This window comes from Schistocerca americana, chromosome 4 (assembly GCF_021461395.2).
Source record: "Schistocerca americana isolate TAMUIC-IGC-003095 chromosome 4, iqSchAmer2.1, whole genome shotgun sequence".
Lineage (NCBI taxonomy): Eukaryota > Metazoa > Arthropoda > Insecta > Orthoptera > Acrididae > Schistocerca > Schistocerca americana.
In genome coordinates, this window is record NC_060122.1 from 667,170,333 (window position 1) to 667,187,671 (window position 17,339).

Below are 17,339 nucleotides of genomic sequence, written 5' to 3' on the forward strand. Positions count from 1 at the left end.
CCCTGCGCCACACTCTCCACCACTACCACGTGTCGTCTCCTGAAACGATGCTCCTCCCCAACCTCCATACGTCTATCTTAGTAATGAGCGCTGTGATTGGCTAGAGCGCTCCCTCCATGTCTTCAAGCCAATGTACACTCACAAACATATTGAAACACATATGAAATACAGGATTTACTTTTAAATAATTTGAAATTAACTAAATATTCCTATGGATGGACCACAAACACACCATATACACACATTATTAAACACATAAACAAATTAAATAAACATATATCAAAGAAATAGCAACAAAAGGTAGGCCAGTAGGCTAATGTCTCGGTGCTTTCTAAAACACAGTAAATATTTAAGCAATTTCTTCATGAATAGTAGTGAATGTTGGATATAAACAAAGACATAGACGAATAAATATATTTATAAGTATGCTGCTGCTGTTTTTTTGTGTCACTGTGGAGTACTTACGGCCTGACACGATCAATAGTAATCGGCCACTTTGACCTCCAATAACTCATGTATTATTCAAGTTATGTGCCTGTAATTTATACCAATTTAGTTTTACACTAATAGCTTTCCAAAGACACATTGATCTACAGAATGGGATGAAGCATTTAGATTTTGGAAATTTGTAGCTGGGTGTTAACTTGTATAATTTATCTTCAGATACTAAACTTTAAACTAATAAAGATATTGAAAATCTGATTACACCATCAGAATCGTCGTGCAAATAATGGTAATGCACATGTTTCTTTTTGAGATATCATGATTCATCTGGCTACTATTAATTTCTATACGAACTGTGAAATGTCTGCCATTAAGGTTTCACAAAGTCCACCATCTTTGGAACTCCTGGCGTGTCACCTTCATCAACACAGCGTCACCATGGAATTCCCTGCCACGTGGCTGGACTGGCCATTGTGCGGCATCACGCGGTTACTAAGCTAAGGTTCGGCACCATGTGGTTGCTGCCAGGCCGCGACCTGCCGAGAGGCCCCAGCTCGACCACGCCAACTCCGAACTTAGAATATTTTCAGGGCGCCACAACTCGCCCGTTACCTCACACACTCGTGGTGCCTGCAGGAATCTTTGAGGTGCCACAGTGTAACGTAACAGTTGCGACACTCCATCTTGTTTTCATTACCAATGCAATAGCAGTGCACCGTGCGGTCAGCAAGTGGCATCACATAGTATGATATTAGACCACTACATATACTATTGTTTATATTGATTTGTAGCATAGTTTTTATAGTAGGGAGCTTATTTAGTGCCAGAAAAATCTTCTTTAGTTTTCTAAAGATTCTTGAGATATGGGATGGTACATTAGATGACAATTTGCATGATTCTCTTCTGATGTACAGATATTTACCAAAGAATTTTGTTTATCTTTAATAATAAAAAATTGCTAGTAAACACCAGAAGATCTGACTTTTTGCAGAAAGATGTATATCTACCCAACAACACAAAATTTTGTTTGCTACACCTCCAGCCAATCAGTGAATGTGGGACATAACAAACCTGTATGGAATGGAATACTTACAATATTTAATGTACCAAATAAGCCACCACACCTGTTGCTGAAGGGAGAGCTATATAGACATCATAACAAAAAGTCAAAAGCAATAAAACTGTTTCCCAACTAGTTTCACTATTGTCACTACATCCGAGCCGCAGACAGCAAGAATCTTCAAGAAATTCAATTTTGAAACAAAAGTAATTACGTTTAAAAAAAATATTTGAGTAACAGAATGTCAAGAGAAGTACAAGAATGGGTGAATCATTAGACCTGACAATTTTTTTTTTTATGTGTCAAATGGAAGTGACTTATCATAAAGAGCTGACAGGAACAGAAATAAGTGCTTCTCATGCATGAACTATGCATGTATATCCTCTTGCTGTCAGTGAAGTATGCTGCAATTGTACACATATTCGAAAGTATTTCTTCATGAATAAGTTGTAGTTGTTGTCATTGAATCAGTGAAACTCAGCTGTTTTTACATTTATCTACAATAATTCATGCCCCTTGGTAATTTACTAATGCATGGAATGGAAGAATATAATAATTATTTCATTAATTAAGTAGAAAAAATAATTAAAAACATACATTATCCATACGACACATGTGTCTCCTTTCTCACTGCGTGGAGCGCTAGTGTCGCTCCAGCTGTGAAATGGAAACAACTTCACACCAGGGAGTATTGCGACCTTATTTATTAGAATGTGGAGGAGCCGGCTCTGGCAGTATCGATAACCTACAATACAACAAATACCAATGCACAGGTTGTGGACTCATTTTATTCTGAACCAATTAGATTTGTTGGAGCATAAGTGTATGATTTGTTGGAACATAAGTGTGGGGTCCTGCTCACTCTACTCTTACAGGGTGCCTAAGGATGCTGCCTTCTCGAGTAGCTATACAACAATTCAAGCAAATCACATTAATAGTTTTTATTACAATAAAGAAGATTGACAATACTTAACTTTGGATGTACAAGTTGTTGCAAGCGGTGGGCAACAAGCAGTGTCCTTCACTATATACAATGTCCATGTAAGCAATTCACACTCGCTCCTAAGTCCCTGTTATTGTTAATATCACTACATTTCTAGGCCTCTCTGCTAGTGTTCGTCATCTGCTCTGCGGTCGGGCTGGGGCAGGGGTGGCGCTTATATTCTCTTCGGATAGAGGCTGCTCCTGTCATGGTGTGGTCCTTGTCAGCGGGCTACTGGCTGATGTCATCCCACAGCCTCCTCTGCTCTTGCGTTCTTCATTTTCGTTCTGGCCCTTGTCGTTATACCGGAACACCCCCCCCCCCCCCTCCGCGCCTCCCCCCTCCCAAAGCAATGGTCCGTCGTTGTGTAGGCATTGCGACCACAGTGGGGGAGGCAGGAGTGTGGGGAGAGGCAGGAGTGCGGGCGCATCATGGGACTGGAAGCTGTGGCTGCAGGGGATGTCAAGCTTCCGGTCATACTCTGCCATCCGGCCTTCGCTCTGTGGAAACGTCTCATGGAAAATGATCAGAAGGGTACACTTCCACCTCCTGAAGAAGGCAGCGACTGCTGCAGTGTGAGCGGGTCCAGCTCCATCAGTAAGACAAGAGGAGGTGAAGGCTCCATCTTCAGGGGGTCATCCCAGAGTGCCATAATGACACCCTCTGGCGGCTGCTGTGGCCACTCTGTTCTCTGGATATGTGAATCTGTGGGAAGAGACACCGAAAGATCATTGTGCATATGACAGAGGCAAAGCTGACTTTGATGTCGGCACTGCAAGCGTTCTAGGCCTTAAATAAGATACATGTAAGTGCCAAGTCAACAGGCGATAAGATACGTGTGAGCGCCAAGTCGAAAGACAATCTCGCCTTGCGCCCACCGTCTGGTGCCGCTAAAAACCCTGTAAAAGACAATATCATGCAGCGCGAAGTGATACTTGCGGACTTCCTTTGGCGCCGGATGCTGAGGACAGTGGAGCAGTGTGTGATGGCGGTGGCCATGAAGCAATTCCGCAGGCGATGGTCCATTTTGTGGGTGTGAATGATAGGAGGCGAGAAACAATTGCAATGCTTGATCCCTGGTGTGTGTGGAGCGAAGTTTGGCCACCTGCTGCTTGAAGATTCTGGCAAAATGTTCCGCTTTGCTGTTTGAATGTGGATGGAATGAAGCACTAGTTAGATGCTGTATGCCATTGCCTTCACAGAATGTTTCAAATTCATTTGACATGAACTGAGTACCATTGTCTGACACTATGACTTCAGGCAAACCTTCGAGGCAAAGAATAGAGGACAACACCTGAATTGTGCTGTGTGACATCTTGAGTTCATTAGCACAGCAAAAGGAAATTTACTATATGAGTCCACAATCAACCAGCGAGTGTTCCAAAAAGGTCACACAAAGTCCATGTGAACAAGTTGCCATGGCGATTGCAACTTAGGCCAAGGAGAGAATGTTTGTGGTGGAGTGGACTGATTTTCCGCACATCGGGACACTGTAATGTCACCTGTTCTATTTGGGCATCCATACCCTGCCAAGTAAAGTGTCGACGCACTAACTGTTTCGTATGACAATCCCCCAGTGTCCTTGGTGAAGTAATTGCAACACTTCTTTTTGTAAAGCTTTAGGGATCAACACACGTGACTGTCCAGTGATATTTTGAACAAGAATCACACCTTTCTGTACAGCGAAGCTCTGCCGATGGCCAAGGTATCGGCGCACTACAGAGTTCTTTATGCGATGCAAGGAACGAGGCCAAGATGTGTGAATGTATGTTAGCAAAATGTTCAAATCTCAATCAGCATCCATGGCCTGTCCAATTTTCCTATAGTTCAGTGGAAATGATTGAAGCAATTCAGAATCATGAACACTGATGTGACAACAAGATACAGCAGAGACGTCAAAGTCTGTATCAGGGCCAATCGGAAAATGCGTGAGAGTGTCCGCATTTCCATGTTGACCAGTCGGACGATACACAATCTCGTGCTGGTATTGAGACAACAACAAAGCCCATCTTTGCAGTTTTTGGGCAGTTTGTACAGGAACAGGTTTCGTCGGATGAAACAAGGACTGCAGAGACTTGTGATCCATTACCAAGTAGAACATTCTGCCATACAAATAGTGGTGACATTTTGTGACGCCATACAAAATACCCAAAGCCTCTTTTCCAGTTTGTAAATAGTTACACTGAGCTTTGGACAACACTTTTGATACAAAAGCAATAGGCCTGTCCTTCTCACCAATTCTGTGTGAAAGCACTGCACTGATTCCATAAGAGGAAGCGTCAACTTGCAATACAACTGGTTTGTCAGGATCAAAGTGAACTTATCATCGATCACTGAGTAGTGCATCTTTAGTTTTTGAAAAAGTGCTTGGCACTCATCTGTCCAAACAAAGGGGACATTCTTGCGACGCAGTGGAGCTGTGATTTGTGCAGCATTTGGTCTGAACCAAATGTAACAGTTCATGGTATGGCTGACAAATGTGAGTGAAGAGGATCTACACCTTGACTGTTTATGACATGACCAAGATACTGCAATTCAGGTTTAAAAAAATCACACTTGTTCAGTCTACACTCTAGTCCTGCATCAGATAACACACAAAACAAAGCAGCTAAATTTGCAATATGTTCTTCAGGTGTACGACCTGCTACAACAGTATCGTCCAAATAGTTTGAACAGTTTGGCAGTTGTGCAGTCAGCTGTTCCAAATAGGCCTACCGTTGGAAAATGGTGGGTGCGGAAGCACTGCCTGCCAAAAGGCAACCACAAATTTTTAAACAATCCGAAATGAGTATTTACTACACACACTTTTTGAGATTCCTCACCGAGCAGTATTTGAAGATATGCATCACGCAAATAAATTTTTGAAAAGTAGTGTCCAGCTCCTAATCTGTCCATGAGATCCTCTGGGCATGGCAACAGATAAGTATCAATCACAGTTTGTGGGTTGACTGTAAACTTAAAGTCAACACAGAGGCAAATGCAACCTGAAGGTTTTGGAAGCAAAACCAGTGGACTTGCCCATTGAATAGCTGATATGGGCACAATAACTCTGCTATCTTGCATTTCTTTAAGTTCATCAGTGACTGTCCCTTAATGCAAGGGAGCAGTTCTGGTCCGGCAAAATTTCAGCTGAGCATTGTCTTTCAGAGTAATATGTGCAACAAAATTGTCAGTTTTCCCTAAACTTTCAGAAAAGAGATCTGGGAATTCTTTTAGCTAGCTAGCTACACTGTCTTTTGCATTGAATGCAGACACTGACAACACATTATCCTGAATGTTAAAGCCAAACAAATCAAAAGAATCAAGACCAAATATTTTCTCACAATCGCGTGATTGTAGCACTGTAAAAGTCACTGTTTGCCTGTGTGAGCGATACATGGCAGGCAGTGTACATTTTCCAAGAACTGGAATGTCTTGTCCATTATAAGCCATCAGTTGCGTGCTAGTTTTAGACAGGTGTGGGGAGACTAACAGTTCATATGTGTGATGATTTAGCAATGTGATAGAGGCACCTGTGTCCGACTGAAATTTCCCACAAAGAAGTAAATGAACAAAAAGTTCGTTTGACTGGCAGATCACTGAAGAAACTGCTCGCGTGCCAGTTTTTGAAATGCCTGTTGCAGTCTTGGAATATATTGCATTAATGACATGGGCCTGATGAAGAGAATTTTGTGAGTGGGCTGAATGCTTATGTTTGTTCCATTGCAAACATACGGATTGTACATGTCCTTTCCTTCCACAAGTGCAACACTGAGCTTATCGGGAGGAGCAGTCTTGGCGTTTGTGCCATGAATAACACCGAGGGCAAGATTTAATTCTGTTCACCTGTGTAGCCGCCTTTTTGGTGAACTGCTTATGTGGCGTGGGGAAGTGTTGTTTACTTGCCTTGGCTAGTGCAAGTTGCTGCTGCTGAGTGGGCCAATTGCAACTAAGGGACACAACCTGACAAATAGCTGGCTGCTCAGATTTAATGGCTGAGAGGACACCTGGATCATACTGATCTAGTTTTTGCACTACCTGCTGAAATGATGGATCGGACTATTTCAAAATCTGTTCTCTGAGTGTGGTATTAGGTACATTGTACACGGTCGCATCATGCAACATAACATCTGAATATAAAGTACTGCAAGCACATGTGAATTTGAATTTTCTTGTCATCCTGCAAATCTATTACCCACTCGCGATAAGTTTGTTCTGACCATTTTTTGCAATTAAAGAACTGATACCTAGCTGCTACCACATTCAATTGTTGGTCATAATAGTTAGTTAGCGCCAATACCACCTGTTGATAACTAAGTTCACCCTTAGTTGTGTTAGGAAGAAGTTGTTTATTAGGCAGAACACTGCACTTCCTACCATTGGTAATAAATATGGGAGTTTCACAGTACCTGGTACATTGTGAGCGATGATGTGAGCTTCAGATTGGGGCAACCACTCGAGCCATTCCTCTTCTTGATCATGAAACTGTCAAAAAGGTGGTATAGCAGCTGTAGTAGGTGCTGCTTGTTCCGTCAGGCGCACAGTGTTGGCCAGTAGCTGCTGCACTGTATTGAGTAACATAGAAATTTGCTGCATCTAGCTGTGTGGTATCTAACTCTTGCTACAGCTGTGGCGTCTGAGGATTGGGGCAGATATGTTGGAAGAGACGAATGCAACAAACAGACAAAGCAAGCAAGCAAAATAAGGGCAAAAGCAAAGAAAATTTCAGCAATGCACACCCGAAAACACTGATTAGCTACAAATGACAAGAAACTGTTAAAGCAAATAAATGCCCCTACAAAGAAAAGACAAGAGAGAATTAAGGCACCAGTAAACACAAAATTCCGTGGCCATCAGGCGCGGGGTTTGTTGTATAACTCGTAGCCAATGTGGCATCCTGCCCACTCTTCTCTTACAGGGTGCGTAAGGATGCTGCCTTCTCGAATAGCTATACAACAGTTCAAGCAAATCACATTAATAGTTTTTATTACAATAAAGAAGATTGACAATACTTAACTTTGGATGTACAACAAGTTGTTGCAAGCGATGGGCAACAAGCAGTGTCCTTCACTATATACAATGTCCTTGTAAGCAATTCACACTCTCTCATAAGTCACTGCTATCGTTAATGTCACTAAATTTCTAGGCCTCTCTGCTAGTGTTTGTCATCAACTCTGCTGCCAAGGCTGGCAGGAGTGGCGCTTATATTCTCTTCAGACAGAGGCCGCTCCTGTCATGGTGTGGTCCTTGTCAGCGGGCTATTGACTGATGTCATCTCACTGCCTTCTCTGCTCTTGCGCTCTTCATCTTCGTTCCGGCCCTCGTCGTTATGCCGGAACAATAAGTGTATGTGTTCACCGAAGTGCAAATAGTGTGTCCATATCAGCACCTTGTTATGAGTAGTATATCTTGGCAAGACCTACTCGTTGCATAGCCCTTGTCTCTGTTGAATATGTTAGAGGAATCTTTATTTAAATGGGTTCTTTAATTACGAAGTCCCAGTAATCTGACATAAAAAGTAAAACAATCAGCAACTTGAAACTTGTATCTATTCTCTCATTTTACCAAGGATTTTTCACAAGTTTCATTTATATCATGTCAGGATATTTTGTGATTTACTTATTTATTTAGTGAAGTGCAGGGCTCTTATAATGGGTTTCCACAAAGATACATGTTTCAGAGTAACAAAATGTTAACTATACAGTAAAATTTTTTACATAAAGATAAGGAACTTTCAAATGTTTAGTGTTCGAACATTAAAAGAACCTTTGGCACTAATACAAGAAAATAACATATACATTTCGCACACCCATTATAACATAAAAGACAGTGGCTATGGAATATAGAAATGACCAAGCATCCAGTGGCTATAGTAATGTGTCAAAATACAAAGAATCCACACTAATACATACATAGATTTGGATACAAATCTTTTTGGCCTTTTAATTTATGATAGCATGTTGTGTTATAGGTGTTGGACAAGTCACATATATTATTTTTATGCACAAATGAAAATATTGTATAATGTAGCCTACTGGTTCATGGTGTGGGTTCCTGTAGTCATGTTCTAGTTCATGAACCACGGCAACGTATGAGTGGCCAAGTAAGTGGTCCTGACAGTCGGGATACCAGTCACTTTGGAAAATAAGGCTGGGCATCTCGGACATATTCTGAGTCGTGGTCACCTTTGTGCTCATACGGCAAAGACTACCAAATCCACCGGTTAGTCCCCGCAACCGTTAGGGGTAAAGCCCAGTGGGACTCAGGGCCAGTAAGGCTAGCAACCTGCTTCCCTTGTACTTTAAATGTGATGCTGGCAACAATCAGAGCAAAATGCCTCGGACCTTTTGAGGTGACGGAGTCCCACCTCTAACTGACAAACCAGGGACTCCTAAGATACGACTTGGCAAACAAATGGTAATGAGATGGGTGCTATTAATATCAATGGGGGCTACTCTGGGAAGAAGGTAGAGCTGGCAGAGGCTGCAAGTAAGATGGGGCTGGACGTCTTAGCTGTCAGTGACATTCGGGTAAGGGGTGAGAAAGAAGAGGAAGTGGGAGAATACAAGGTCTACCTGTCAGGAGTCAAAGCAGGAAATGTGGATAGATTTGACAGTGTCTAGCAAGAAAATTAGGATTGTGTCAGTATATTCGCATTGTGAAGGGACAGATCAAGATAAGATGGATAGTTTTTATGAGGCACTCAGTGATGTAGTTGTTAGAGTAAAGGACAAGGACAGTGTTCTGCTCATGGGTGATTTTAACGTCAGGATTGGAAATCGAACAGAAGGGTATGAAAAGGTTATGGGTAAATTTGGAGAGGATATGGAGGCCAACAGGAACGGGAAACAACGCTTGGATTTCTGTGCCAGTATGGGCTTAGTAATCACAAACTCCTTTTTTAAACATAAGAACATTCACCGGTATACTTGGGAAGGCAGGGGAACCAGATCTGTCATCGACTATATAATAATAGATCAGGAATTCAGGAAGGCTGTGAGGGACACACGTGTATTCAGGGGATTCTTTGATGACACTGATCGTTATTTAATCTGCTGTGAAATTGGGATTGTGAGGCCGATAGTGCAGGAGGTCAGGTCCATATGTAGGAGGATAAGAGTGGACAAACTTCAGGATAAGGAAATCAGGCACAAGTACATAACAGCGATCTCAGAAAGGTACCAGTTAGTTGAATTTAGTCAATTACAGTCGTTGGAAAAGGAATGGACAAGGTACAGGGACACAGTACTAGAAGTGGCTAAAGAATGTCTTGGAACAGTAGTGTGTAAAAGTAGGATGAAGCAATCAGCTTGGTGGAATGACACAGTCAAGGCAGCCTGTAAAAGGAAAAAGAAGGCGTATCAAAAATGGCTACATACTAGAACTCAGGTAGACAGAGAAAGTTATGTTGAAGAAAGAAACAAAGCCAAACAGATAATTGCAGCAGCCAAGAAGAAATCTTGGGAAGACTTGAGAAACAGGTTGGGGACTATGGGTCAAGCTGCTGCTAAACCATTCTGGAGTGTAATTAGCAGTCTTCGAAAGGGAGGTAAGAAGGAAATGACAAGTGTTTTGGACAGGTCAGGAAAACTGCTGGTGAATTCTGTGGATGCCTTGGCCAGATGGAGGGAATATTTTGAAGAGTTGCTCAATGTAGGTGAAATACGATCAATAACGTTTCAGATTTCGAGGTAGAATGGGATAGGAATGATAATGGAAATAGGATCACATTTGAGGAAGTGGAGAAAAATGGTCAATAGATTGCAGTGCAATAAAGCAGCTGGGGTGGATGAAATTAAGTCGGAACTCATCAAATACAGTGTAATGTCAAGTCTTAAATGGTTACACAGGATAATTGAAATGGCCTGGGAGTCAGGACAGGTTCCATCAGACTGGACAAAAGCAGTAATCACACCAATCTTTAAACATGGAAACAGAAAAGATCGTACCAACTACAGAGGTATCTCTTTAATCAGCGTTGTGGGTAAAATCTTCTCAGGTATTATTGAAAGGAAAGTGCGAGTATTAGTTGAGGACCAATTGGATGACAATCAGTGTGGGTTTAGGCCTCGTACACATTGTCAGGACCAGATCTTTAGCTTACGGCAAATAATGGATAAGTGTTATGAGTGGAACAGGGAATTGTATCTATGCTTTATAGATCTAGAAAAGGCATATGACCGGGTTCCTAGGAGGAAGTTATTGTCTGTTCTATGAGATTATGGAATAGGAGGCAAACTTTTGCTAGCAATTAAAGGTCTTTACATGGATAGTCAGGCAGCAGTTAGAGTTGATGGTAAATTGAGTTCATGGTTCAGAGTAGTTTCAGGGGTAAGACAAGGCTGCAACCTGTCTCCACTGTTGTTCATATTATTTATGGATCATATGTTGAAAAGAATAGACTGGCTGGGTGAGATTAAGATATGTGAACACAAAATAAGCAGTCTTGCATATGCAGATGACTTAGTTGTGATGGCAGATTCGATTGAAAGTTTGCAAAGTAACATTTCAGAGCTAGATCAGAAATGTAAGGACTATGGTATGAAGATTAGCATCTCCAAAACGAAAGTAATGTCAGTGGGAAAGAAATATAAACAGATTGAGTGCCAAATAGGAGGAACAAAGTTAGAACAGGTGGATGGTTTCAAGTACTTAGGGTGCATATTCTCACAGGATGGCAACATAGTGAAAGAACTGGAAGCGAGGTGTAGCAAAGCTAATGCAGTGAGCGCTCAGCTACGATCTACTCTCTTCTGCAAGAAGGAAGTCAGTACCAAGACTAAGTTATCTGTGCACCGTTCAATCTTTCGACCAACTTTGTTGTATGGGAGCGAAAGCTGGGTGGATTCTGGTTACCTTATCAATAAGGTTGAGGTTACGGATATGAAAGTAGCTAGGATGATTGCAGGTACTAGTAGATGGGAACAATGGCAGGAGGGTGTCCACAATGAGGAAATCAAAGAAAAACTGGGAATGAACTGTATAGATGTAGCAGTCAGGGGGAACAGGCTTAGATGGTGGGGTCATGTTACACGCATGGGAGAAACAAGGTTACCCAAGAGACTCATGGGTTCAGCAGTAGAGGGTAGGAGGAGTCGGGGCAGACCAAGGAGAAGGTACCTGGATTCGGTTAAGAATGATTTTGAAGTAATAGGTTTAACATCAGAGGAGACACCAATGTTAGCACTGAATAGGGGATCATGGAGGAATTTTATAAGGGGGCTGTGCTCCAGACTGAATGCTGAAAGGCATAATCAGTCTTAAATAATGATGATGATGATGATGTAGACTACATGTATGAAACATGTGATGTACACTTAGCTAGTACATATATAAAGCAAGTAATTTGTGTATCCTTGCATTCACTCACTGTGTAAAAACAATGACATTGAAAAAACAACTGTAATGGTGGTTTAAATATCTTATTGCACTGAATAGTTTTACAGAAAGAGACAAAAAACTAGGCCATTATAGCATTGACAGTTTCGTATCGCTAATGATTCAGTATCAGTAGTTTCTGTCAAAGTGAGTTCACAACCTTTGCATTTGAGCTTGCACTGTGAGTATTTTTGTCAGTAGTCTTTTCTGTTGTTAGAGAAGTGACTGACTTCAGGAAGTTGTGACACTATTGGATTTAGGCAGTAGCTGCCATACAGTAATATGTTGCTGGACATTCCTTACTTGTTTTGAGGAATGATTTGGGTCTATAGGTGGGACACATATAAAGAACTGTAATAATAATTTAATCAATTGCAGCGTATAGTACTTATAATCACATGCAGCTGCCAGAAACCATCCATACACTTTAACTTCAGACCTTGCCAGACATTTACAAGATTCTCAGACTGCTTATTACTTACAAATTGCGAGGAAGATAGTTGTTATCCTACTAATATTTCTTGAATGACATTGTGTTTGAAAGGACCAGAATTCACATCCATGTCTGGCCATGTTGGTGAAGTTTTCTGTGATTTCTGTACTTCAGATCAGATAAATACCAGGTTGGTTCTGTGAACAAGACCATAGCTGTTGTCAGTGTGAGCTAACATTTCACATGTCCTTACTTTGAGAGCAATGAGATGTCAAATTTTTCCATGACAGACACTTTCCAGAGATTTAACTTCTTGTTTAATGAATCTGCAGAGTATTAGTATACAAATTATTTAAATGGCACAATTTCTACAGTATGTGCTATTCCAGTTTCTGCGTTATGCCACCAAGCATAATCAGTTTTTATTATTGCATAATATGAATCAACAGTGGAAACTCTGCGTATGAATATCAACAATGTGGAAAAGACAGAGTGTTACTGACCATAAGGTAGACACATCATGTTGCTTACGTAAGTGTCTTTTAGCTGCAACATAATACAAATCAAGCTATATTTGATAGGACCAAGGTTAATTGTGCCCCACTTTATGAAAACTAGAAGAAGTAATACTCAAAACTACCTACATATCAGATGTAACTGTGTCACTAATCAGTTGTTCTTGTAAATTACATAGTGCCAAAATTAAAATAGCGCATAACAAAATGTAGACAGTCGTAAGCAGTAGTGACATCTTTGAAACTCTGGAGAGTTTATATGTTAATACCTGTTCTTGTTCACAAAGGCGACCTAATGGATAAGGCTCAAGCTCTGCTTACTGTTATACGAAAACTGTTACCATTTACTGCAGGTTTACTTGATGCTAAATAGTCTCATACCTTCATCTTTTTACTGATTGTATTGTCTTAGTTTTGTCTGTAAGAAAACCATGAATTATTTGTCACTATTTTCATTCCTCTTTGAATTATTCCATTCTGAAAAGGCTTCATTAAATGCCCTCACACTCATAAGTCCTCCATTTATGTCCTATTTACTGGCTGAACTTGATATGATAACATGTCCTTCACCACAGGAAACAAACCCCGCCGAAGTTGACAGTTTGAAGAAAGAATTATCAGATACAAAAGAAGAATTAGAATCATTGAAACTAAATCAAAAGTCAAAGGATCAGATGGTAAGTCAGAATTTATATTGTGAATTTGTCCTTTGCATGAATTTATTGAATGATTTTGTGCATTTAAGACGTGTACAAATGAATACGAGAAAATTATTCATTTTTATACAAATTTATAATGTGTTATTGTCCGAATGTTTTGGAATTTAATGTCTGACTGGCCAGTGGCTGCACTATTATTATTGTTACCTGATGAGACTGCACAATGATAAAGACACTGGACTCACATTTGGGAGGATGATGGTTCATATCTCAATGTGGCATTCCAGATTTGTAATTTCAATTGGTTTCCTTAAATAGGAGTGTATCTGGATGGTTCCTTTTATAAGTACACGGCTATTTATTGCGCCCTCTTTCCCTAACCGAAGCTTGTATGCTGCGCACAATGAGCTCGTTGTGGGCAGGATGTGAAACCCTAGTCATCTTCTCTTCTGTTTATTGTTTGAAAGAGACAAACACAGTTTATTTTATGTGCCTCTTTCTGCGTATTATCTGAAGGTAAGGCCTTATATACTAAATCCAATATGCTATTATAACACAGTGATAACACATAGATATGTGGAAGGAAAAAAAAAGGTCCATTAGGTTCTTCTTTTCACATCGTTGTTGTCTTCATCTGTAGGAGAAGCAGTAACAAAACTTAGTAACTCCACACAACTGCAGGCAACTGGTTCCATAAACGTCTCCACTTGCAAGCTCACATGCAGTGTCAGTCTTGTGGAAAAGTCTTTCATTCTTGTCTGTGCCTCATAAACCAGAGTATGTTATAGCTTTTGCATCTTGCTGACACTAAACAACGAAGTAATGTGTCTTGGCTGAAATGTTAATTTCTTAGTTTTCTGCACAATGTGAAAGTGGGCCATAGTCCTCCATCCACTCACTTGTTGGCCTGTCTAGTGTGGCAGTAGCAAACAGCAAAAGAAAAGCTGACATTTTTTTATTAAACATAAAAACATTTAAACTTTCATGACTGGAACTGTCACAATTAATAAATTGTTCCGGGCTATTATGCCATGGTCGAAGGAATTTCACTTTAAAACACGAAGTTTCATTCCCATCTGCGGAGGACATTTTCTAGGGGGATCGTAGCTTTGTTGAATGTGTAAGGCAAATTTTACATAATCAATTTAACATAAGAAAAGTATGTACGAACGTTGTGCTGACATTCAACAAATCTACGACCCCCCTTGAAAATGTCCTTCTCAGATGGGGAAGAAACGTCAGGTTTTAAAGTGAAATCCCTTCGACCACGGCATAATAGCCCAGAATATTTTATTAATTGTAATTTAAAAAAAAATAAAAAAAAAACCATACACTCAGGAGGATTGTACAGACATACATGCCATCATTTGACTGCTGCACAGACTCCTGTGTGGAAGACGTAGAATTGGCATCCCTGGTATTGAGAAGCAACTAAAAGTGTTGAAAACAAGTAAGTCGCCTGGTCTGGGTGAAATCCCAGTTTGGTTTTACAGAAAGTACTCTTTCGCTTTGGCCCCTTACTGAGCATGAATTTTTCGCGGATCTCTCACCCAGCGCAAAGTGCCAAGTGACTGGCAAATAGAGCAGGTGAGTCCTGTATGTAAGAATGGTAAAAGAAAGGACACGCAAAATTATGGACCAATATTCTTAAAATCAGTTTACTGCAGAGTTATTTAGCATATTCTAAGTTTGAATATAATAAATTCCCTAGAGACAGAAAAGCTTCTGTCTACAAATCAGCATGGATTTATAAAGCATTGCTTGTGAAAAATATACACTCCTGGAAATTGAAATAAGAACACCGTGAATTCATTGTCCCAGGAAGGGGAAACTTTATTGACACATTCCTGGGGTCAGATACATCACATGATCACACTGACAGAACCACAGGCACATAGACACATAGACAGAGCATGCACAATGTCGGCACTAGTACAGTGTATATCCACCTTTCGCAGCAATGCAGGCTGCTATTCTCCCATGGAGACGATCGTAGAGATGCTGGATGTAGTCCTGTGGAACGGCTTGCCATGCCATTTCCACCTGGCGCCTCAGTTGGACCAGCGTTCGTGCTGGACGTGCAGACCGCGTGAGACGACGCTTCATCCAGTCCCTAACATGCTCAGTGGGGGACAGATCCGGAGATCTTGCTGGCCAGGGTAGTTGACTTACACCTTCTAGAGCGCGTTGGGTGGCACGGGATACATGCGGACGTGCATTGTCCTGTTGGAACAGCAAGTTCCCTTGCCGGTCTAGGAATGGTAGAACGATGGGTTCGATGACGGTTTGGATGTACCGTGCACTATTCAGTGTCCCCTCGACGATCACCAGTGGTGTACGGCCAGTGTAGGAGATCGCTCCCCACACCATGATGCCGGGTGTTGGCCCTGTGTGCCTCGGTCGTATGCAGTCCTGATTGTGGCGCTCACCTGCACGGCGCCAAACACGCATACGACCATCATTGGCACCAAGGCAGAAGCGACTCTCATCGCTGAAGACGACACGTCTCCATTTGTCCCTCCATTCACGCCTGTCGCGACACCACTGGAGGCGGGCTGCACGATGTTGGGGCGTGAGCGGAAGACGGCCTAACGGTGTGCAGGACCGTAGCCCAGCTTCATGGAGACGGTTGCGAATGGTCCTCGCCGATACCCCAGGAGCAACAGTGTCCCTAATTTGCTGGGAAGTGGCGGTGCGGTCCCCTACGGCACTGTGTAGGATCCTACGGTCTTGGCGTGCATCCGTGCGTCGCTGCGGTCCGGTCCCAGGTCGACGGGCACGTGCACCTTCCGCCGACCACTGGCGACAACATCGATGTACTGTGGAGACCTCACGCCCCACGTGTTGAGCAATTCGGCGGTACGTCCACCCGGCCTCCCGCATGCCCACTATACGCCCTCGCTCAAAGTCCGTCAACTGCACATACGGTTCACGTCCACGCTGTCGCGGCATGCTACCAGTGTTAAAGACTGCGATGGAGCTCCGTATGCCACGGCAAACTGGCTGACACTGACGGCGGCGGTGCACAAATGCTGCGCAGCTAGCGCCATTCGACGGCCAACACTGCGGTTCCTGGTGTGTCCGCTGTGCCGTGCGTGTGATCATTGCTTGTACAGCCCTCTCGCAGTGTCCGGAGCAAGTATGGTGGGTCTGACACACCGGTGTCAATGTGTTCTTTTTTCCATTTCCAGGAGTGTAGTTTGCTTGTTTTGTGACAGAGTATCCTGCAAACCATGAATGAATGACATAAGGCAAATTTCATATGCCTAGATTTCTGGAAAGTGTTTGACACAGTACTGCATGTTTGACACAGTACCGCGTGTTTGACACAGTACCGCATGTTTGACACAGTACCGCTTGTTTGACACAGTACTGCATTATAGACTGTTAATGATGGTTCAAGCATATGGAATAGGTTCCCAGGTATGTGAGTGACTCAAACACTTCTTAAGCAATAGAACCCAGTTTGCCTTTCCTGGACAGAGAGTATTCAACAGTGATAAACGTTTTGTCAGTTGTGCCACAGGAGCAAACATATCATAAGGAGTGCCACAGGGAAGTGCAATAGGATCACCCATGTTCTCTGTATATGAGGTCTGGCTATAAAATAACAGGACTGATGCTGCCACAGGGTAAGTACGCATGTGTTAGATGAATGACCAATAGCTGTGAAGTGTGAAGCCCTTTTGGTCAGATGCGGCATCTCTGGTGTCTGCAGACAAATCACTGTGGCCATGGCCTTCATTTTTATAAGAGCTGTTAATTTTTTTGTCGGGAAAATGCGAAGTGTAGTAACAGAGCAATGAATTGCATGAAGTTTCACATGGAACTTTGAAAAACTGCTACTGAAACCTATCTTTTACTGAAAGAGTTTTATGGTGAAGACTGT

The 17,339-nt window shown here is 42.0% G+C and overlaps 1 protein-coding gene across 3 annotated transcripts in view; it reads left to right on the forward strand.

Annotated features, from left to right (window-relative positions):
- Nucleotides 1-17,339, forward strand: part of LOC124612937 (synaptonemal complex protein 1-like) — a 500,344-nt gene that overhangs the window by 200,977 nt on the left and 282,028 nt on the right. For all 3 annotated transcript variants that reach the window (XM_047141436.1, XM_047141437.1, XM_047141438.1), the window contains exon 10: nucleotides 13,367-13,468. In XM_047141436.1, the coding sequence (XP_046997392.1) occupies nucleotides 13,367-13,468 (102 nt within the window). The remainder of the gene's footprint in view (nucleotides 1-13,366; nucleotides 13,469-17,339) is intronic.